A 23513-nucleotide genomic window follows, 5' to 3' on the forward strand; every position below is an offset into this window, starting at 1 on the left:
GTTGAAACCATGTGAGAAAAATGAATTGCTCTTGGAGAATAGACTGCATTTCCATACATAAATCACTGCTATCTTTCCACTCTCTTTGTGGCCAAATCTAAGAGCTACATGGTAGCTCACCATAAGCAACTTTGTAAAGCACTTGGCATCTTGACTAGTTTTGTCGTGTTGTACGCAAAACACGAGATTTAAGTATGTGGGTGAATGTCTTCTCTACCTAAAAAGGAACAAAAAGGAATGGTCTCTTTCATAAAAACTTACTGTGTCTCGTATGTATGTTAAAGCTTGCTTGTCTGCTATATTTTTAAAAGCTTTCCCACTACAATTATGATAAAGTATAAACCACTTACCATGGCTTACAAAGCCCTGCAGGATGTGGTTCATGCCCACATCCCCATACCAGTCATTTATGCTACCCTTCACCTTTGCTCACTACACTTTAGCTGCTGGCCTAGAATGCACTATATTTTTAACTGCCAGAGGGCCTTTGCTATGTGTTTTCTCTCCCTTGCTCTTCACTGGCTCACTTCTGCTCATCTTTTAGCTCCTATTTTATTTTATTTTATTTTATTTTATTTTATTTATCTTATTTTTTACAGCTAATTCATTTATTTTGAGAGAGAGAGAGTACACGTGCATGAGTGCAAATGGGGGAAGGGCAGAGAGAGAGAGAGAGAGAATCCTGAGCAGACTCCGTGGTGTCAGTGCAGAGCCCACTGAGGGGCTCAATCTCACAAACCGTGAGATCATGACCTGAGCCACCAAATCAAGGGTTGGAAGCTTAACTGACTGAGCCACCCAGGTGCCCCAGCTCCCATTTTATATGTCACTACTTAGAGAGTCCTTCCCTAGCACTCAGTCTGAAAAGGTCCTCTTGCTCTTTTTTGTAGTACCCTATTATTTTCCTTATACCAATTTGTAATTATTCATTCAAATATGTATTTACTTTTTTAAAGCTTATCTCATCAGTTAGACTGGAAGATCCAGGAAGACCAAGCTTTATGAATATCACTCTTTATGCACATTGTTTAGCATAGTGCCCAACACATATTAGGCAGTCACTAAATAGCTATTGAATGAGAATGGTGTAAGTTTTAGGCCTTACAAAAAAATCTTAGGGGCGCCTGGCTGGCTCTGTCAGTGGAACATGCGACTCTTGAATCTAGGATTATATGTTTGAACTCCATGTTTGGTGTAGAGATTACTTAAAAAATAAAATCTTCTAAAAAAAATCTTAAGGGTGGGGGAGAGGGGAAAGTGGGTAATGGGCACTGGGGAGGGCACTTGTTGGGATGAGCACTGGGTGTTGTATGGAAACCAAATTGATAATAAATTATATTTTTTAAAAATATTAAAATATTTTCTAGACTTAATTCTTTAAGTTTTTGCCCTTTCCTTTTAATTGAGGCATCATTTACATATAGTGAAATATGCAAACCAAAGGTGCATAGTTTAATGAGTTTTGATAACTGTATACATCTGGGTAACCCACACCCCTATAAATTCATAAAATACTTCTGTAATCCTAGAAAGTTCCATCATGCCCATTCTCAGTGAATTTCCTGCCCTAGAGACAACGACTTTTCTGATTTTTGTCGCCATCAGACTAATTCTGGAAGATATTTTAGAACTTGGTAGGAAGGAAAACTATGCAAGTTTGGTTATATTGAGGTAGATGATACTTAGAATTAATTACAGATCATTCACCTCTGATCATAGCATTTAGAAAACATTTTCCCTAGATTCAAGTCATGGGTCTCAGATAATTGTGAGAATCTACCTTGTTTAACTAAGATGGACCCAAAATAATATTTTGCAAGGTAGAACATCTCTCTGTTTTAGGACCTATTTCCTTTTTAAATAAAGGTTCATTTCACACTGCCAATTTTTATTAATACATTTATTCTAGGAAACACTTGTTTTCTACAAAAGTTTTTCTATTTTCAATGGGAAATGCTAAGTTAAATTTAGGAGAAATACCTGGGCATGTTGTTTTTATTTTCATAATTTCAATTTTAAGTTTAGTAAATGATCTGGAAGTATCTTTATACCTTTTACTCTTAGGTTTTTAAGCATATGAGCAAATTTTCAAGGAATTCTTCTGTGCATTTTTTGTTGTACTTCTCACAGGGTCATGTGAAAGTTGTTCAGTATTTGGTGAAGGAAGTCAATCAGTTCCCTTCTGATATTGAATGCATGCGATACATAGCAACAATTACAGATAAGGTAGGTTCACTAGAACATTGAAACACATTTGTGTTCTTTGTGGAATTAGATGCCAAAGTGTGCAATTAGCAACCTTTGTTTTGTCCTCTGTGACACCGATCACCTCATCTGTCTGTGCTTTAGTTTCTCTATTTGCAAATGAAGAATGGATATAATAATTTTGATAAATTATTTTGAGGATTCCTTCCTGTTATGGACTATAATTACAGTGAATACAGCTAAAATTTATAACTAGACTGTTACCTTGATTAGAAAGTTCTCTAAGAATACAAACTTTAAGAAATAGTGCTTTTTTTTTTTTTTTCATGAAAGATTGATACATGACTACACTCAAAGGATTGCTTATATTTGGCTCAATGAATTTCAGTTGTTTGGGCTTTATGCCCTGGACTTCAGTGTGCTTATCAACTTAAGTTTTATTTGGCCTGTTTCTATGTTCCTATATTTATATTATTCCATTTTCCACTGTAGGAACTCTTGAAAAAATGTCACCAGTGTGTTGAGACAATTGTGAAGGCTAAAGACCAACAGGCTGCAGAAGCAAATAAGAATGCAAGTATTCTTTTGAAAGAGCTTGATCTGGAAAAGGTGAGTAAGAAAAATAATTTTTCTTATTAGAAATTGTTGAGGGGGTGTGGGAGGGAGGATGGGCTAAATGTGTGAGGAGCACTAAGGAATCTACTCCTGAAATCATTGTTGCACTATATGCTAACTAATTTGGATGTAAATTTTTAAAAAGAAAAAAAAAAAAAGAAATTGTTGAGGGACGCCTGGGTGGCTCAGTCAGTTAAGCGTCTGACTTCAGCTCAGGTCATGATCTCGTGGTTTGTGAGTTCGAGCCCCGCGTCGGGCTCTATGCTGACAGCTCGAGCCTGGAGCCTGTTTCAGATTCTGTGTCTCCCTCTCTCTCTGCCCGCCCCCCCCCCCCCACTCACGCTTTGCCTCTGTCTGTCTCTGAAAAATGAATACACCTTAAAAAAAACTTAAAAGATTTGGTAATAGCTACTGATGGCAAAGGTGTGGATAGATTAGCACTCTAGCGAATGATTTTTGTTGTATGGTATAAATTGCTATGACTATTAATGGAAATGCTTTCACAAATAAAAGGGTGGTTACCCTTATTCAGCTATTCCACTTGCAGAAATTTAGCCTCAGGTAAATAATTAGACAAATGCTCGAAGATGTGAACTTACAAGGACATTCATTGCTGATAATAGGGGGAAACGTGTAAACCTTAAAGTCTTATCATTAGAAAATTAAAATTTAGCACCTCCATGATAAAGTTGATTACAGGTAAGATCAGAAGGGAAAAAAAGTTATATTCATTTTAAAATAAAGTGAAGTTCATAGTTAGATGATTACTAAGATATTTTTCATGTCTATAATTTTGATTTTTGTGTAACTTCTCAGGGATATGGTCAGCAGTTCCCTAAATAGGTAGCCAGTTTGTTCTTATGCCAACAGAGTGATAAAATTCCGTATTTAGCTAAATGTGCAATGTCTTCTTTCACTCGTTTCTCATTTACGTAGGGGATTGGCAAACTTTTTCTATAAAATGTCGAATAGTAAATATTTTAGGTTTTGCAGGCCATATGGTGTCTGTCATACGTCCTCATCTCTGCCATCAGAGCACAAAAGCAGCCATAGGCAATAGGCAATAGGTAAATGAACAAGCATGGCTTTGTTCCAATAGAACTTTATTTATGAACACTGGAATTTGAATTTTGTATAATTTTCAAGTGTCACGAAATAGTCTTTTTATTTCTTTCAACCGTTTAAAATATCAAAGTCAGTCTTAGATTTTAGGCCATCAAACATAGCAGACTGGATTTGGTATTCAGGCCATAGTTTGCCAACCTCTCATTTAGGTAAATCAAAGAGTAATCAATTTATGCCTCAAAATGATAAATTATAGTTTTGAGGAAAATGCTTTACCTGATTACCATAGAAGAACGAATAACTTGATATGTTTCAAACTCTCATCATGATGCTAGGCAACTTACTACCATGTTTTCCTTTCCGAAAAAAATGACATTTTATAGTACTAATCACAGCAAAATCTAAAAGTGATCAGAATTCTGTATGTGGCTTAAAAAATTCTATAAGGTAGAAAAATAATTTTTACAATAGATTCTGGTTAATATTTTTAAAGTGAAATGTTTTAGAATTTTATAAAGATCATGATAGCTGAATTTTAGTCAAATAAACAGATACTGCATACATGTACATTCAATTCATCTATCATACAATTCACCCATTTAAAATATACAATTGAGGGGTGCCTGGGTGGCTCAATCAGTTAAGTGTCCCAACTCAGTTTTCGGCTCAGGTCATGATCTCACAGCTCGTGAGTTTGAGCCCCGCATCCGGCTCTGTGCTGACAGCGCAGAGCCTGCTTGGGATTCTCTGTGTCCCTCCTTTCCTGCGCCTCCTCTGCTCTCTCTCTCTTTTCCTCTCTCTCTCTCTCTCTCTCTCTCTGTCTCTCCAAAGCAAATAAATAAACATTAATATATAAATAAATAAGTAAATAAATAAACAAAGTGTACGATTGAAGTGTGCCTGGCTAGCTCAGTCAGTAGGCATACAACTCTAGATCTTGAGGTCGTAAATTCAAGCCCCATGTTGGGTGCAAGGATTACTTCAAAAACTAAAATAGAAAAAATATTTTAAAATAAATAAAGTATACAATTCAGTGGCTTTTAGCATATTCAGAGTTGTGCATTCTTCACCACAGCCAATTTTAGAATATTTTTACTGTCCTGGAAAGAAACCCTACACCCTTTAAGTGTCACTCACTTTATTCAATCTCTCCATCCTAGGTAACCACTAATCTGCTTTTTGTCTTTATGGATTTGCCTATTCTGGACATTACACATAAATGAAATCATGCAGTATATGTTCCTCTGAGACTGGCTTCTTTCACTTCATAATGTTTTCAAGGTTCAACCATGTTGTCACATATATCAATACTTAATTTCTTTTTATTCCTAAATAATATCCCATCTCTCTGTCTCTCTCTAGCACACTCTCTCTCTTTCCCTCCCACTCTCTCCCTTTCTGTCTCTCTCTCTCTCACACACACGTGCACACATACACACCCATACATCCATTCATTAGGTGATGGATATTCAGGTTGTTTCTACTACATAGGTATGTAAGTTTTTCTCTTTCTTTCTTTCTTTCTTTCTTTCTTTCTTTCTTTCTTTCTTTCTGTTTTTTAAATATGGATCACTTCATGAGTTTGCATGCTATCCTTGCACAGGGGCCATGCTCATCTTTGTATTGTTAGAGGGTTTTTAGTGTATGTGCTACCAAAGCAAGCACAGTGTTCAAGTTTTTGTATGAATGTGTTTTCATTTCTCTTCGGTATATATGTATATCTAGGAATGGCATTGCTAGAGCATGTGGTAATTCTATTTGAGGAGCTGCCAGATTGTTTTCCAAAGCAGCTGCACCATTTTATGTTCCTACCAGCAAGTGTTTGAAGGTTCTAATGTCTCCATACCCTCACTGCTATTTGGTATTATCTGTCTTTTTGAGTATAGCCATCTAGTGGGTATGGAGTGGGTATCTTATTGTGATTTTGATTTGCTTTTCCTTGATGTCTAGTAGATATTGAGCAACTGTCTTCATATGCTTTGGCTACTCATATGTTCTTTAGGAAAATGTCTGTTCAGGTCCTTTGTGTATTTTTGAATTGAGTTATATTTGTCTTTTTATTACTGTGTCATAAGAGTCATAAGACTCTTTATTACTGTGTCATAAGATTCTTGATACAAATCCCTTACCAGATGTATGATTTGCAAAAAAAAAATTTTCCCATTTTATGGGTTGTATTTCTACTCTGTTGAAGGGTCCTTTGAAGCACAAAAACTTTTAACTTTGATGGCGTCTAGCTTATCTATATTTTTCTTTTGGTGCTTTTATAAATGTGTTTTAACACTGGTATCCATGGGAAGCCTCGTGTCATAAGCAAAAATACCCATTCTTTATTTTATTTTATTTTTTTACTGTTCATTTCTTTATTTTGAGAGAGAGAGAGAGAAAGAGCATGAACCAGGGAGGGGCAGAGAGAGGGGGAGACAGAGAATCCCAAGCAGGCCCTGTGCTTTCAGCATGAGCCCAGACACAGGGGCTCAAACCACAAACTATGAGATCATGACCTGAGCTGAAATCAAGAGTTGGAGCCACCCAGGTTCCCCACCCATTCCTTATTTTAAATAATTGTATTATTGGTGAAATGATACACCTGCACTTAATTTTCAGTCAAGAGAGGAGAGCAGAAAGCAGGCTCTTGCAGCTAAAAGAGAAAAAAGGAAAGAAAAGAGAAAAAAGAAAAAAGAGGAGCAGAAAAGGAAACAGGAAGAAGATGAGGAAAACAAACCTAAGGAGAATTCAGAACTACCAGAGGATGAAGATGAAGAGGAGAATGATGAAGATGGTAAGAAACGACTTTTTCAAATTAATGATAAAATTCTGTTCAACTTCATTTTGATTACTTTTTACTCTAATTAATTCTAGTTAGATATTCATTATTTTAATCTGGAATTGACAACTGGCTTTCATAGTAAATATTTCTAAATAATTTACATTGTAAAGTGATAGACACAGAAAGGGTAAAGGCAAGCATGTAATTTGAAGTTTCAGTTGTAATTTAAGTCCCTTTGTAAAACATCATGTATGTCCTACATGTAATACAGTAAAGAGATTTGCCAGCTTCTGTTCAGGTTCTTCCCTACCCTTTCCTCCTCCATTTGGAAACTGGGGAGAGATCCAGTTCCTCAATAAATTTTGAGCTAAGACTTGGGCCCAAAGCTATACAGGTTCATTATTCTCAGAGTTGTTTTTTGTACATTCTAGTACTGTTTGTAATAGGCAAATAATTGTTCTCTATTTGAATTCTAATTCTAAAATACTATGTGAAAATTTCCCTGAATTTAAAATTTTTAATTAAATTCCCGTTTGTTAATATACAGTGTAATATTAGTTCCAGATATACAATTTAGTGATTGAACACGTCCACACATTACCTGGGGCTCATCACAACAAGTGCACTTTTTAATCCCCATCACCCATTTAACACATCCCCCCACCACCTCCCCTCATCGACCTCCCCTCTGGTAACCATCAGTTTGTTCTCAAGAGTCTGTTTCTCGGTTTGCCTCTCTTTTTTTCCCTATGCTCATTTGTTTTGTTTCTTAAACTCCACATATAAGTGAAATCATATGGTATTCATGTTTCCGTGACTTAGCATAATACTCTCTAGCTACTTAATTCAAAGAGATCCATGCACCCCAGTGTTTACAGCAGCATTATCTACAGTAGTCAGACTAAAAATTTCCCTGAATTCAAACTGTATTGTGAGTTTTGGTTAACTCATGAGACTAACACCTCAGATCCTAAGAATGTTATGGTACATGGATGGAACTGGAGAGCGTTATGCTAAGTGAAATAAGTCCTACAGAGAAAGACAGATACCATATGTGTTCACTCTTATGTGGATCCTGAGAAACTTAACAGGAACACATGGGGGAGGGGAAGGAAAAAAACAAAGAGGTTAGAGAAGGAGGGGGCCAAAACATAAGAGACTCTTAAAAACTGAGAACAAACTGAGGGTTGATGGGGGGGTGGGAGGGCAGGGAGGGTGGGTGATGGGCATTGAGGAGGGCACCTGTTGGGATGAGCACTGGGTGTTGTATGGAAACCAATTTGACAATAAATTTCATATTTAAAAAAAAAAGAATGTTATGGTATAAGAGGCACCTGGCTCACTCAGTCGGAAGAGCATGCAACTCTTGATCTCTGGGCTATCAGTTCGAGCCCCACGTTGTGTGTAGAGATTACTTAAATAAATAAATAAAAACTTAAAAAAAAAAAGAATGTTATAGTGTGAATGTTTTATACCAAGTTACACATCGAAATATGATATAGTATTTTTGTTCTAACAACAATAAAGATTTCTTTATTTACTAGTGAATACTCTGAATTATTATGTATATCTTGTCACAACTTGTTCTGAGTTCTGTGCTCTCAGTGTGATTTTTATCCTTTTGCTAATTTCAGTGGAGCAAGAAGTTCCCATAGACCCTCCTAGTGCAACCACCACCACCACCATTGGAATCTCTGCAACATCTGCAACATTTACAAACGTGTTTGGGAAAAAAAGGGCCAATGTGGTGACGACCCCCAGCACCAATCGGAAAAATAAGAAGAACAAAACGAAGGAGACCCCTCCCACTGCACATTTAATATTACCAGAACAACACATACCCTTGGCACAGCAGAAAGCTGATAAAAATAAAATAAACGGAGAACCCAGAGGTGGTGGTACAGGTGGGAATAGTGACTCCGACAACTTGGACAGCACAGACTGCAACAGTGAGAGTAGCAGCGGCGGTAAAAGCCAAGAGTTCAATTTCACCATGGATGTGAATTCCTCCAGTGATAGGAGATACCCGTCACTTCTTCTCCATTCCCAAGAAGAAAAGACAAGTAATGCCACTTCCAAAACTCAAACACGGTAAATTTTTCTGATTTGTTCACTCTCCATCCACCTTTCCTTTCTCGTGCCTGGCGCAAGAATTTAAAGTACATTTTTTAGCACAAATTACGTTACACAACGTAAGGCTACCACATTGCCTGACTGCAGTATTCAAACCTGAAATTCACTAATATCCTAATCATGTGCACGTTATGAAGTGAGATTTTTAGAGATGTTTATGATTCAATTTTGAAGCTGAAAAAGTTAGCATACCTTGATTTTATTTTAACTGTGTCATTTTTATTGATTGTAGTCCAACTTTGAGCTTCTGAGTCCATTTAAATACTAAAGTAGATGATGAACTCTTTGTCCTATTTCTGCCTTTCCGAATTGTTGATAATTTGATGTGCCAAATTTTAATTCAAATATTTCAATGTAACTTTGTGTATAAATGGTCTCTTGAGTTTCTATCTTAAAATGTGTTTTATTGGACTTGATAATTCTTTCTTCTCAGACTTGAAAGTGAAACAAATACTAATTCCTTATCGACAAGCTATAAGTCAGTGCCATTGCCATTAAGTTCTCCTAACATAAAGCTGAATCTGACTAGCCCCAAAAGGGGACAGAAAAGAGAAGAAGGGTGGAAAGAAGTTGTACGAAGGTAAGTAGAATTAGTCTTATCTTTTTAACTTTCATAGACCATGTAAGTTCCATCTAATGAGGTAGTTACCCAGTTAATTAGTGAATCATTTGAATGTGGTTATTATTTGTGCCACACTAAATCCAGAGTAGGCTAAAGTAAAATGAGAAGCCATATGTAAATTTTGCATATATATTTTATATGACACAAAAAAATGTTGGCTTTACAATAACAAAAAATGTTTTATTAAAACATAACATCTATAGATGTTTCCAGATATACCATACAAAATGGTCACAAGCTTCTTACAGGGAAGATTCTACGTTTGACAGGAAAATCACAATGTTATTAGTGAGGACTACAAGGTTTGTTTAATGATCCCATTTTGGTTCAAACAATCAAATTTATCTGTATACAGTGTTTAAATAAAGTTAGACTTCACTAGAGAACCACATATCCTAAAGAACTGGCTAGCTGCTATTAACTAGTGCAGTTGCTATCCCAATAAGGGGGGAAAAGAGCCCATAAAATTAAAATAAAACTACCTTCACCCTCAAAAAAGAAAGAAAGAAAAGGAAAGAAGAAAGAAAAGTACAGTAAAACCTTGGTTTGAGAGCATAATTCATCCCAGAAACATGCTTGTCATCTAAAGCCTGTGTATATCAAAGCGAATTTCAAGAACCATTGGCTCAGTTGTGATCATATGATATTTGGTATCACATACTACTCATATTGCAGGACATGGCTTGTTTATCAAGTTAAAATTTATTAGAAATCTTCGCTCATCTAGGGGCACCTGGATGGCTCAGTTGGTTGAGCGTCTGACTTCAGCTCAGGTCATGATCTCACAGCTCATGAGTTTGAGCCCCCCATCGGGCTCTGTGCTCACAGCTCAGAGCCTGGAGCCTGCTTCAGATTCTGTGTCTCCCTCTCTCTCTGCCCCTAACCCACTCTCACTTGCATTCTGTCTCTGTCTCTCTTGAAAATAAATAAACATTAAAAAAGAAAGAAAGAAAGAAAGAAAGAAAGAAAGAAAGAAAGAAAGAAAGAAAGAAAGGTTTGCTCATCTTGTAGAACACTTGCAGAACAAGTTACTCACAATCCAAGGTTTTACTGCACCTTCAGTCACAGTGTTTATATTTAAGCTAGGATGGGAGAAATGAATAAAAGCAGACAGGCCACAGCTTTCAAATGTTTTATACAATCCAGATGATACTTTTAGCTTCTGTTCATACTTTACAACAGGGAATCAGGACAAGATACAGAAATGCTAATGTATATCAAATCATATCAAGTCACCAAAGGACTGAAATGTCTGGGCTTTTATTCTGTATTGCTTTTGAAGTTTGTGTCCATTAAATGCAAACAGAAAGAAGTCTTGGCAAAATAGGAGAAGTGATACCTGATGATCAGATCAATTTAAATGTTACAGCATGTAGCCTAGTCTATGCTCTAGCTTTCAAAATACCCAAATATATTCTTCCCAGCATTAAGATAATAAATTTTGAGCATGAAGAGTATTTTAAGGGCTGCCTCTGATACTCTTCTAGATGGAATAATTCAAGTTTGAAGGTCCCTCCTTGAAAAGGGGAATCCTGGGGTCCAGCACTGAGCACTTGAAAATAGGTGTCGCTTTCATCTGGTTCTGCTTTACTTAAAAAGTGCTTCTGCCAGCAAACACTGGGTTTCTTTGATAGTCCTTAGGGACAGCCAGGCCAGGCCATCTTATTAGATCCCAAGATCAGCCTCTGGTCATCTCTCGGCTCTGCTCAGCTCACATGTAAGTGGAAGTCAAGTCCCAGGCTCCACTTGTGGGTTGCTTTTTATGTAGTTCAAACCTGAACTGCATTTATACTTGGTATTGCTAAGTATAAATTACTGATATTGATAAGCTGGTCTCTCTTACTTGGTATGAAGTTTAATAGTATGTTATGCATTGTTTTCGTTTAGAAAAAGTCAGTCCATATGGTCATTGCCGTTTAGTTGATGTGTGATGTTTTCAGCAGATTGGAATGCTTAGATCATGAGTTATTTAAAATATAATTTTGTTTTAAATGACAAAGTAATATTTACTTTCACTATGTTAAATTCAATATGAGAGGGAGTCAGTTTCTAAAACGAAAATTTATAGTAATTTCCCCTTTAAGGTTTGAGACATATTATTCTACATGAACATACTAGCTGAGACATCTTTTTAAGTAAAGATGTTTGTTTTCATAAGCTCATGTTTTGTTTCATAAGCTCATAAGTCTTCATTTTATAGGTCAAAGAAATTGTCTGTTCCAGCTTCCGTGGTTTCCAGGATAATGGGAAGAGGAGGATGCAACATCACTGCAATACAAGATGTTACTGGAGCCCATATTGATGTGGATAAACAAAAAGATAAGAATGGCGAGAGAATGATCACAATAAGGTAATTGTGGAAAATGTATATTAGTAGTTCTGTATGGAAATTAAATGTTTTTAGAAGCATACTTGTGTTACGCATGGCAAAATCACGAATTTTAAGGTTAAAATTACCTCTGTTTTTATCTCTTTGATCCTGTTTTTATGTTTTGTTGGTTTTCTCCCCAGGGGTGGTACGGAATCAACAAGGTATGCGGTTCAGCTTATCAATGCACTTATTCAAGATCCTGCTAAGGAACTGGAAGACTTGATTCCTAAAAATCATATCAGAACACCTGCCAGCACCAAGTCCATCCATGCAAACTTCTCATCTGGAGTAGGCACCACATCAGCTTCCAGTAAAAACGCATTTCCTTTGGGTGCTCCAGCTCTTGTTACGTCACAGGCGACAACATTATCTACGTTCCAGCCCACTAATAAACTTAACAAGAACGTTCCAACAAACGTACGTTCTTCTTTCCCAGTTTCTCTACCCTTGGCTTATCCCCACCCTCATTTTGCCCTGCTGGCTGCTCAGACTATGCAACAGATTCGGCATCCTCGCTTACCCATGGCCCAATTTGGAGGAACCTTTTCACCCTCTCCCAACACTTGGGGACCATTCCCAGTGAGACCTGTGAATCCTGGCAACACAAACAGCTCTCCAAAGCATAATAATTCAGGCCGTCTACCGAACCAGAACGGGACTGTCTTACCCTCAGAGTCTGCGGGGCTAGCTACTGCCAGTTGTCCTATCACTGTCTCTTCCGTAGTTGCTGCCAGCCAGCAGCTGTGTGTGACTAATACCCGGACTCCTTCATCGGTCAGAAAGCAGTTGTTTGCCTGTGTGCCTAAAACGAGCCCTCCAGCAACAGTGATCTCTTCTGTGACGAGCACTTGTAGTTCCCTGCCTTCTGTTTCCTCTGCACCTATCCCCAGCGGGCAGGTTCCCACCACCTTTCTGCCTGCAAGTACTCCTCAAACACAGCTTTCTTCACAAAAGATGGAGTCTTTCCCTGCCATGCCACCCCCCAAAGAGAAAGCGTCCACACAGGAGCAGCCCATGGCCAACCTGTGCACCCCATCTTCAACTGCAAATAGTTGCAGTAGCTCTGCCAGCAACACCCCAGGAGCTCCAGAAACTCACCCATCCAGTAGCCCCGCTCCTCCCTCCACTAACACACAGGAGGAGGCACAGCCACCCAGTGGATCTGACTTAAGTCCTATGTCCATGCCTTTCGCATCCAACTCAGAACCTGCTCCATTGACTTTGGCATCACCCAGATTGGTTGCTGCTGATAATCAGGACACCAATAACTTACCTCAGTTAGCTGTACCAGCACCTCGAGTTTCTCATCGAATGCAGCCCAGAGGTTCTTTTTACTCAGTGGTACCAAATGCAACTATACACCAAGATCCCCAGTCTATTTTTGTTACAAATCCAGTTCCTTTGACACCACCTCAAGGCCCACCGGCTGCAGTGCAGCTTTCTTCAGCCATGAACATTATGAATGGCTCTCAGATGCACATTAACCCAGCAAATAAATCTTTGCCACCTACATTCGGCCCGGCCACACTTTTCAATCATTTCAGTAGTCTTTTTGATAGCAGTCAGGTGCCTGCTAACCAGGGTTGGGGAGATGGTCCGCTGTCCTCACGAGTTGCTGCAGATGCCTCTTTCACTGTTCAGTCAGCATTCCTGGGTAACTCTGTACTTGGACACTTGGAAAACGTGCACCCTGACAACTCCAAGGCACCTGGCTTCAGACCACCTTCCCAGCGAGTTTCTACTAGTCCAGTTGGTAAGTTATTATAACTATTACTGCAGTTCAGTATGGGGCTCTTAAGTGTAATTGAATCCTTCAAGATAATAAAGCACTTATTTTGTACATCATATCACATGATCTTAAAGAAATGAGACTGTGTCGGGGCGCCTGGGTGGCTCATTTGGTTAAGCCTCCGACTTCTGCTTGGGTTGTGATCTCCCAGTTCGTGAGTTTGAGCCCTGTGTTGGGCTTTGTGCTGATAGCATGGAGCCTGCAGCCTCCTTCCAGTTCTGTGTCTCTTCTCTCTCTGCCCCTGTGCCTCCCCTTCTCACGCTGTCTCTTTCTCTCTCTCTCTCAAAAATAAACATTTAAAAAATTAAAAAAGAAAGAAAGAAAAAAGACTATGTCATAAATACTAAAGACCCTTTAATGATTGCTGTTTGAGGGGGCAGCAATATAGCTGTAGATAATCACTCACATACAATGAGCTGCCTTATGTGGTCTATCTGATGTTTCTGTCCCTCATAGCAAGGAGGTTAGACCTTGTGTCAGTCCATTTTCTAAGAATTGGTATATTGATATTAATAAAAAGGGACTCAGGATACTTCAAGGATTTCAAATTTATAGACGTTTTTAAAATCATCATGAATGTTTGCATTTCTCAGATTTAAAAAGTTTGTGTTACAGAAGCGTTTAGGTACTAGTCCATAACCTGCATTATTCTTTGAAATATTCTACAATATTTCAGTCTTGGGTGCTCAGACTCAATGTTAATATTATTATTAGAGATCCAGTCATTTGTGGGCTCTTAATGTAAAAAGACCAACTTAGATTCAGCTCTTTGGTTTTTTGAAATTACAAATTAGCTGCTGAGGCGTTATAAGAAAGATATAGATATGAGTCTAGTATTGACTTGGATATATTTAGATAACCAGTCTTTTTTCCAGAGTCAAAGAGCCAAATTTGAGTCTAATGTGCACTATTCTGAAAAACAAATTAGAAATTGCAACTGACATAGAATGGTGTAAGAGGCTCTGTTGCCTCGTAGCATTTTCCTTCCAGTGAGAAAACCGTCTTTCATAACCCAGCCTTCCTTTTTGTTTATTACAAACTGACCTATGGTGTTTAGATCTGGAAGTTTATGGATATGGTGTGACCTTAATTTTCATTTCAGGTATGCTTTTATTTACTTGTCTTTTCAGGAAAACAGCTGTTATATCATCCTTCCTTCCTTCCTTCTCTTCCTCCCCCTTTCCCTCCCTCCCTCCCTCCCTCTCTTCCTTCCTTTCTCTTTCTTTCTTTCTTTCTTTCTTTCTTTCTTTCTTTCTTTCTTTCTTTCTTTCAATGTTATTCACTTTTGAGAAAGAGACAGAGACAAAATCCAAAGCAGGCTCCAGGCTCTGAGCTGTCAGTACAGAGCCTGATGCGGGGCTCAAACCCACGAACCGTGGGATCATGACCTGAGCTGAAGCCGGACGCTTAACTGACTGAACCACCCAAGCGCCCCTATATCATCTTTCAAGTAAATATATAAGCCTACATAAGATCAACTGTGGTCCAAATGTTCTCTAGGATTTTTTTTCTTAATTTTTTATTTTTTTCTATAAATAGATATTTGTTTTCACTTTTTGTTTGGAGGAAACTAAAAGATTTTCAAAGGCCACACACAGGGTGAAAGAAGAACTCATTGCCAGTGCTCAGGCAATCAGTGTAGAAAGCATTTATCTTTGACTTGACTGGCACTGACATGTGAATTCTGAATGCCTTAGCCAGTTTGACTTCAGAACTCTCATATTCTGATGTTTGAGCTCTTTGCATTCCACATGCTGCCTCCCAGAAGATGTACAGATTATGAAATTCTAGAAAAAAGAAAAAAATCAAGGATATCTGCTATCTAGTTTGGTAGAAAACAAGGTTTGGGAACCTTAATTATTTAGATCTAAAACATCAAAATTATTTATTGCTAATAAAAAAATAATCATTTTTTTAGAAAGCAAGCATTAATCCTGGACCTTCCCTCTGGGGTCCAGGATTGGTAAGCCTGGCTATATATATGTACATATACATATACATATATTATGTATTTACTTTTTTTATTTATTTCTGAGAGACTGAGAGAAACAGAGCATGAGCAGGGAGGGGCAGAGAGAGGGAGACACAGAATCCGAAGCAGGCTCCAGGCTCAGAGCTGTCAGCACAGAGCCGAGTGCAGGGCTGGAACCCACGAACTGTGAGATCATGACCTGAGCAGAAGTCGGACGCTTAACCGACTGAACCACCCAGGCGCCCCAGCTTGGCCTTATGTCTTAACTGCCTGTATGGCTTCTTTTGTTTCTCTTCTTTCATGGATATAGTTTACTCTCCTGGTTGTTTCACAGGTAAGAAATAGTAATACTGAAGAAAATAGAGAAGGATGTGGAGAAATTGGAAACCTCAAATGTTGCCAGTGGAAATTCAAAGTAACATAGCAACTTGAAAAAAACAGTTTTTGACAATTCCTCATAAAGTTACACAAGGGTACCATACGATCCAGTAATTCCACTCTTAGGTCTCCCCAACAGAAAACCTATATCTACACAAAAAAACTGGTATACAAATGTTCATAGCAGCATAATAACCCAAAAGTGGAAATTGCCCACAGTCCATCAACTGATAAATATAAAACAAAATGTAGTGTATTGATCTAATGGGATTATTAGTCAGCAGTAAAAAGAAATGAAGTACTGATGCATGCTACAGCATTGATGAACATTGAATACCTGATGCTAAGTGAAAGAAAGGCAGTCACAAAGAGATCACATACTGTATAATTCTATTTATATGAAATTTCCAGAATAGGTAAATCTACTGTGGTTGCTTAGAGGTGGGGATATGGAGTAAAGGACGATGGGGAGTTACAGGTAATGGGTGCAGAGTTTCTTTTAGGGAAGACAAAACTGTTCTAAAATTGCTTGCGGTGATGGTTGTACAACTCTGTGAATCTGCTAAAAGCCTTTGAACCATATACTTTAAATGGATGAAGAACTGCTTGAGAGAAGTTTGACAGTTTTTCATGTTGATTTTAACTATTTTTTCCTGAAATGAGTACGTATAATCCTTTTGCACACACCTGTTCCCTTTCCCCGATACATTCTCTAGAAACAGCAGTGGCATTTGAGAAGACTGCTGAATACAGATTTACACAAACTTGATAGAAACTTTGATATAGTTTGCAACTGTTGATTTTTTGTATCAGATGGAATACTTATCTTTTTTTTTAAAAAAATTTTTTTTTTCAACGTTTATTTATTTTTGGGACAGAGAGAGACAGAGCATGAACGGGGGAGGGGCAGAGAGAGAGGGAGACACAGAATCGGAAACAGGTTCCAGGCTCTGAGCCGTCAGCACAGAGCCCGACGCGGGGCTCGAACTCACGGACCGCGAGATCGTGACCTGGCTGAAGTCGGACGCTTAACCGACTGCGCCACCCAGGCGCCCCGGAATACTTATCTTTAATAGTATGCTTTTCCTCATTAGGAAGGAAACATTGGTAGATTGTGTTATTCATCTTCCATAGGAGACAACTGTATTTATGTAGATGAACAGCTATACTTTTAGATTTTCGACAAAAGGAAAAGCAGAAGTTACTGATGGGGACCACTTAGTCACAGCATGCTCTCGTTGCATGTCCCCTCTAGTGAAAGCTTTGAGATTTATCCAGAACATTATTCCAGGTGATTGCCTTTTTTTTTTTTTTTTTAATGTTTATTTATTTTGAGAGAGTGAATGAGCAGGGGAGGGGCAGAGAGGGAAGGAGAGAGAAAATCCCAAGCAGGCTCTGCGCTGACAGCGCAGAGTCCAACACAAGGGCTCAATCTCACAACTTTGAGATCATGACTTGAGCAGAAATCAAGAGCCCAACACTTAACCAACTGAGCCACCCAGGAGCCCCCAGGTGATTGCCATTCTTTTTTTTTTTTTTTCCAATGTTTATTTATTTATTTTGAGAGAGAGCGCTCAAGCAGGGGAGAGGCAGAGAGAGAGGGAAAGAGAGAATCCCCAGAGGGTTCGCTCTCGCTCTCTCTCTCTCTCTGTCTCTCTGTGCCTCCTCCCCACCCCCTGCTGCTCCTGTGCACTCTCAAAACAACAACAAAAACATTGCACTCTTCTATATTTAGTGCTGTTTAGTGATATTCTTCTGGACTGCAAGAAAAAAATGGGTTTGGGCCATAATACAGTGTCACATAAATGGATTATTTTGCTGTGATCTACAAAAGTAAACTGTATGCTTTCTTCTTTTTTAAAAAGGAATTAAGTAAAGTTAGGGCTTTCCATGTTAAAGCCTTGGCTGATTTGATGTCTGGACCTGTTTTATTTCAGGCTTACCATCCATTGACCCATCCGGCAGCTCCCCATCTTCCTCTTCTGCTCCCCTGACGAGTTTTTCCGGCATACCAGGAACTCGGGTTTTCCTGCAAGGGCCTGCTCCTGTTGGGACTCCAAGTTTCAACAGACAACATTTTTCTCCCCATCCTTGGACAAGCGCCTCAAACTCATGTAGGAATCCTGGAGAAACTCTTCCCAAAGAGTCTTGAATAAGTTATTAACCATTTGTCTCAGGGAACTCTGCATAGTAACTTCAGTAAACTAAAGTTTAGTAAACTAAAGTCAATGGTATGATGGTATGCAGATACCAAAGGTTTGTACTGCAGTCATGTCAAAAATTATCAGTCATTTGTGGGATAAAAAACTTGAGAAGGGTCAAGAATCAAGAGAAGAAGTACTACAAGTAGTTTTATAAAAGGAAGGACCCTTTGAGGATAGTATTGCAAAATAATTTCTTAAGTCTGCAAAGAAGTCAATTCATGTATCTATTCAGTTTGGTATGATTTCTTAGTTTATTTTTATATTTTAGAAACCATATGATAGTGCCATTTATAAGGGACAGTATTCCTTTATTCTTAGTTATTGCAACATTCAGAACAGATGGAGTTCTAACGGTACTTGAACAGGATTCAATTTTTTAATGAGCATCATGACATAGTCAATGAGTATTGGCCCTTTTGACAAGGAAAATTACCACCATGACCTGAGAATCCCAGTAAGAAACCAAGTCATGAATTGAATCCAAGATATTTGCTAACATTAACCTTTCTTCCTTATGGAGGAAAAAGGGTTGTGGAAAGACACAAAAGAAAACAGCCAAGTATAGAGGGCCACCAGCTTTTTTCCAGACAATATGCTAGTTACTATACAAACATTGCCACATTTGAGTTAGTTTAAAATTATGTTTTACATAATTGTACAATATATGTTTTGAGAAGATTATTTAGAACTACAATAAGAATTACTCCTATTCCTATTCTAGGCCTTCCTTCTAGCTTTTTCATCAATCTGGAAAAAAAATTTTAGACTATCTGTTTATACTCACTATACACAGAAGTAACAAAATATTCATACAACTTACATATTTTCATTTGAATGATCTTATAAAATGAAATTTTTCTTTACAGAACCCGTGTTATGATCTTTCCAACAAGGTTTCTCATATTCTTATAATTAGTTTTTAATGTAATAAAACAATAGAGAAATATTTTGCCACCAGGTGACTCTCCTATTCCATCTGTTTCTTCGGGATCATCTTCACCTCTTTCAGCCACCTCTGCCCCACCTACATTGGGCCAACCAAAAGGAGGCAGTGCCAGTCAAGATCGAAAGATACCTCCCCCCATTGGAACAGAGAGACTAGCCCGGATTCGGCAAGGAGGGTCTGTCGCACAAGCCCCTGTGGGGACCAGTTTTGTCGCTCCTGTTGGACACAGTGGAATCTGGTCATTTGGTGTCAACGCTATGTCAGGTATAGTTACCTTGCCCTCTGTCTGGAGGGATAGCTCGAGTAAGTTGTGGGATTTTGCCCTGATAACTTAGTTCCTTAAAACAAAACAGCTTAGTTCCTACACTTAATGATCAGTAGGGGTGTATATACCTTTGAAGAATTCAGTTTCAGAGTTTGGAATGTTAGTTTCCTTTATACATAATAATATGTATAATAATAATAAGTATAGATTAGACATAAAAGATTCAATGCATATTTCCTTTCCCTCCTAAGCTTTCCAATATAGAATGGGATAATCATTTGAGTTCTTCTAGAGAGCATTTACTCTTTTGAAGGACTAGGTAGAGTATTTGGGGTATTCAAAGGACTTCACCCAGTTTTCCAGGAACTGGTTTTTTTGGCTTGCAAAGATTGTCATGAACATGCACTGAGCTTCTCATAGGAATGAGTTTGATAAAATTGAGTATGAAAAAAAGATTAAGTAGTAATATTTTGTCATTTTACCCAAATAAATATCAAACCCTGTCCTCAATTCTTCTTTCCAGAAGGCTTATCAGGTTGGTCACAGTCTGTGATAGGAAACCATCCAATGCATCAACAGTTGTCAGACCCAAGCACATTCTCCCAGCATCAACCAATGGAGAGAGATGATTCTGGAATGGTAGCCCCCTCTAACATTTTTCATCAACCTATGGCAAGCAGTTTTCTGGATTTTTCTAAAGTGAGTCAACAAACATCATTGTAACGTGTTTAACACTTTGCTAGCCAATGTTAAGGAATAGTTTATACTGAAATAATTCCCCCTTTGGGTGTAATGAGTTTGTTTCCATGACTTAGCCAGATCTTTTGCCCAGTTTCAAAAGTAAGTTATGTTGGCTACAGTAGTTTGTCCTCAAACTATGCTGAGGATGCTTCCCTCCTCTCAAAAAACCTGAGACATTTAGACTTCTCAGCTTTGGGTTTTGCTGCCACAGCTTTGAGAGAGGCCTCTGCCCCTCTACAAAGTTGGCTGTGAGCTCCCCAATGCCCTGTTGTCTGCTATCAGAACTTTCTGACTGCCCTAAAGCCAGACTGTGGCTGTAGGCAACCAAGTAGGGTTTCCCTCTTCTTCTTAGCACAAGCTCATTGGTGAAACTAAAATATGGAAAAGTTGAGGGTATTATCTGTGTTCATCAAAGTTGGGAAATTTCCTGATGATTTGCTATTGGATTTCATTGGTTGGGTTTTTTTCTTATTGTTGAAAAGTGTTAGGGATACAGGAGTTCTGATGCATAGGGGCACTTGTACCCCAATGTTCATAGCAGCACTCTCAACAATAGCCAAATTATGGAAAGAGCCTAAATGTCCATCAACTGATGAATGGATAAAGAAATTGTGGTTTATATACACAATGGAATACTACGTGGCAATGAGAAAAAATGAAATATGGCCTTTTGTAGCAACGTGGATGGAACTGGAGAGTGTGATGCTAAGTGAAATAAGCCATACAGAGAAAGACAGATACCATATGGTTTCACTCTTATGTGGATCCTGAGAAACTTAACAGGAACCCATGGGGGAGGGGAAGGAAAAAAAAAAAAAAAAAAGGACGTTAGAGTGGGAGAGAGCCAAAGCATAAGAGACTGTTAAAAACTGAGAACAAACTGAGGGTTGATGGGGGGTGGGAGGGAGGGGCGGGTGGGTGATGGGTATTGAGGAGGGCACCTTTTGGGATGAGCACTGGGTGTTGTATGGAAACCAATTTGTCAATAAACTTCATATATAAAAAAAAAAAAGAAAGAAAAGTGTTGCTATTTCAGGTTATCACTTTTGATTTCTCAATACCATATGATGCTGTATTTAAAGGATCCTCTGTAGTTCTGTGGAGGAAGGGAAATTAGAAAGAACTAAGCTGGTATTATGGAATCATCCTTTATAATCACTTCAGGATTAAACCTTTCTTTCTGCTATCATAGGGTCTGCCAATTTCCATGTATGGAGGCACCATAATACCCTCTCATCCTCAGCTTGCTGATGTTCCTGGAGGACCCTTGTTTAATGGACTTCACAACCCAGATCCTGCTTGGAACCCTATGATAAAAGTTATTCAAAATTCAACTGAATGCACTGATGCCCAGCAGGTAAAATGGACTTAAAGCTCTTTTATTTTGACATGTCATTCTTTTAATTCTTTGGGTATTACAAATTCTAAATATCAAAATGACATCCGACCACCTTCATCTGAATTAAGATTTTTGATATCTATATGATGCTACTAAACATTTTATCTCATGTATGTGTATTCTTCCTAGGCACAGTGAATTGCCATTGCATTTATATATTCATTTTGTAAATGTCTAAAGATTCCTAATTAGAAATTCCAATTTTTCCTCCCCCTTTTCAGATTTGGCCTGGCACGTGGGCTCCTCATATTGGAAACATGCATCTCAAATATGTCAACTAAGTTAGAAGGTCTTACTCTTTAGCCTTGTTTGAGAAACCTATGACCTTGGAAGAACCCTGGGGATTTTTTTTTTTTTTAATGTGCCTAACTAAGAAATTCTCTCTGAGGCTTAGCAATGGAAATTTGATTGCCCATTGTATAAGAACAAAGTGATTTCCTATCCACCTGATTATGTTCTCTGGTTAGTTTAGCCATTTTGAACTTAGTGCTTTGGCTAAACATACTGAATGCTACTTGTATGCAGAAGAGAATTAGATGATTACATGTTTCAACCTTTTAGGGTGGTAAATACATGTACAATTGTTTACATACTTAAAAGGAAAAAGTTGAGTAAATTTCTTGTCATATAGTGGCTCTACTTAATGTAGCCTGTATTAATGTGAAATATTTACCAGAATATTCAATAAAAAGATGAACAGTGTTTAGAAGTGGGGTGTGATCCTTTCAGTGGTCATGCAGGTATTACCCAATCCACAATCCTATTGAACCAAGTTGTTAATACTCTACTTCTAACAGGCATCTCACATTTTATGCTTGGAGATCATTTTTAGACTGCCTTGAAAAAGCATTTTGAAGATTAGTTACCTACCTGTTCTGTGTTAAACATTCCTTGTTTTCTTGTTCTCTTCCCTATCATTTTGTAAGTGGGAAAGTTTTAAGCCCCTGCAATGTGTCTTACCTGACTTTAGCAGATAGGCCTTTGCGAAGTTTAGCTCTTTATGGATCACAAGTGTCAATAAGAACAATAGGATTGCAATCAGGTGACACTGAACAAACGTAGGGACACCCAAATCAACATCAGGTTCCTTTTGTGCTTCCTGATTTTTATCTAAAGATTATTTTGTTATAGTGTTTTATGTTTTATTTGGGTTGGGACATAGGAGTGGGTGGGAATACCTCCTGTAATGCTGTTGTATTGTTGAATCAGCAGAGTAATGTTTATAAATATGTAACTAATTCTGGACTTAGTTCCACAGCCCCAAGTATGAAGAGCCAATATGTTTAACAAGCTAAACACAGGAACACTAGAATGGATTGCTTTGGCCAAACTATAGGCTATGCCAAGAATCTGATGCAATAGAGAAGGAAAAACAAGCCTCTGAAAAGAACAGTCATCACCTTATTCATGTTTTAATATAGTAGAGTGTCCTGGTCTTATGGATAGGCAATCCAGAAAACAAAACAAAACAAAAAAATGTAAGGCCAATAGAGAAGTCAAAACATGTATCAAGGCAAAGAAGAATATGTAAAAAATTAAATTAAAATAACTAGCAGCAGAACCATACAAGCAGCACTTTTCAACTTTCATACCAACAGGAGTTCTTAATCTTACCTCCCTGGCTCCTAAAGCCACCACTAAATGGGACACACCAAGTTCTGTGTTAGACATACCTGATTCTTTCGTTTTCCATATCATCTTACATATGAGTCTTTAAGCTCATTTCTTATTTTCTATTTTGAATGGATTTGAAAAGTATCACACATGTTGAAGTTACTGCTTTTTTAGTGCTTGATAACCAAATCAAGTATTTTCAAGAGATGCCTTTACCTTGAGGGTGACAAAAGACCCCTTGGGTCACCTGTACACCTTGCTATTTGTGTTTACCACTAACAACAACAACAAAAATCACCTAATAGTAAAATGAATGAAACTACTCTTGGTGAAACATATACTAGTGACAGATAATATTAAGTGAATTATTCAGTGGGACAAAAATGTTTTTCCTATCTTAACAATCTACAATACATTTGAATTA

General features: G+C 38.0%; 1 protein-coding gene and 1 non-coding gene across 4 annotated transcripts in view; one reads left to right on the forward strand and one right to left on the reverse strand.

Annotated features, from left to right (window-relative positions):
* Nucleotides 1-23513, forward strand: part of ANKHD1 (ankyrin repeat and KH domain containing 1) — a 134280-nt gene extending 110767 nt beyond the window's left edge. For 2 of the 3 annotated variants that reach the window (XM_047085698.1, XM_047085711.1), the window contains 12 exons: nucleotides 2131-2226; nucleotides 2698-2814; nucleotides 6493-6667; nucleotides 8290-8746; nucleotides 9222-9368; nucleotides 11611-11760; nucleotides 11922-13534; nucleotides 17858-18034; nucleotides 19083-19334; nucleotides 19859-20034; nucleotides 21269-21433; nucleotides 21697-23513. In XM_047085698.1, coding sequence (XP_046941654.1) covers nucleotides 2131-2226; nucleotides 2698-2814; nucleotides 6493-6667; nucleotides 8290-8746; nucleotides 9222-9368; nucleotides 11611-11760; nucleotides 11922-13534; nucleotides 17858-18034; nucleotides 19083-19334; nucleotides 19859-20034; nucleotides 21269-21433; nucleotides 21697-21756 — 3585 coding nt within the window. In that variant the 3' untranslated portion in view covers nucleotides 21757-23513. The remainder of the gene's footprint in view (nucleotides 1-2130; nucleotides 2227-2697; nucleotides 2815-6492; nucleotides 6668-8289; nucleotides 8747-9221; nucleotides 9369-11610; nucleotides 11761-11921; nucleotides 13535-17857; nucleotides 18035-19082; nucleotides 19335-19858; nucleotides 20035-21268; nucleotides 21434-21696) is intronic. The other variant, XM_047085705.1, reaches the window with a different exon arrangement.
* Nucleotides 5444-5550, reverse strand: LOC124523358 (U6 spliceosomal RNA). Its single transcript, XR_006964983.1, has one exon. It is a non-coding gene; the product is annotated as a U6 spliceosomal RNA (small nuclear RNA).

This window comes from Lynx rufus, unplaced genomic scaffold (assembly GCF_022079265.1).
Source record: "Lynx rufus isolate CCGP_SWC_20201006 ecotype Redwood Valley unplaced genomic scaffold, mLynRuf1.p SCAF_1, whole genome shotgun sequence".
Classification (NCBI taxonomy): domain Eukaryota; kingdom Metazoa; phylum Chordata; class Mammalia; order Carnivora; family Felidae; genus Lynx; species Lynx rufus.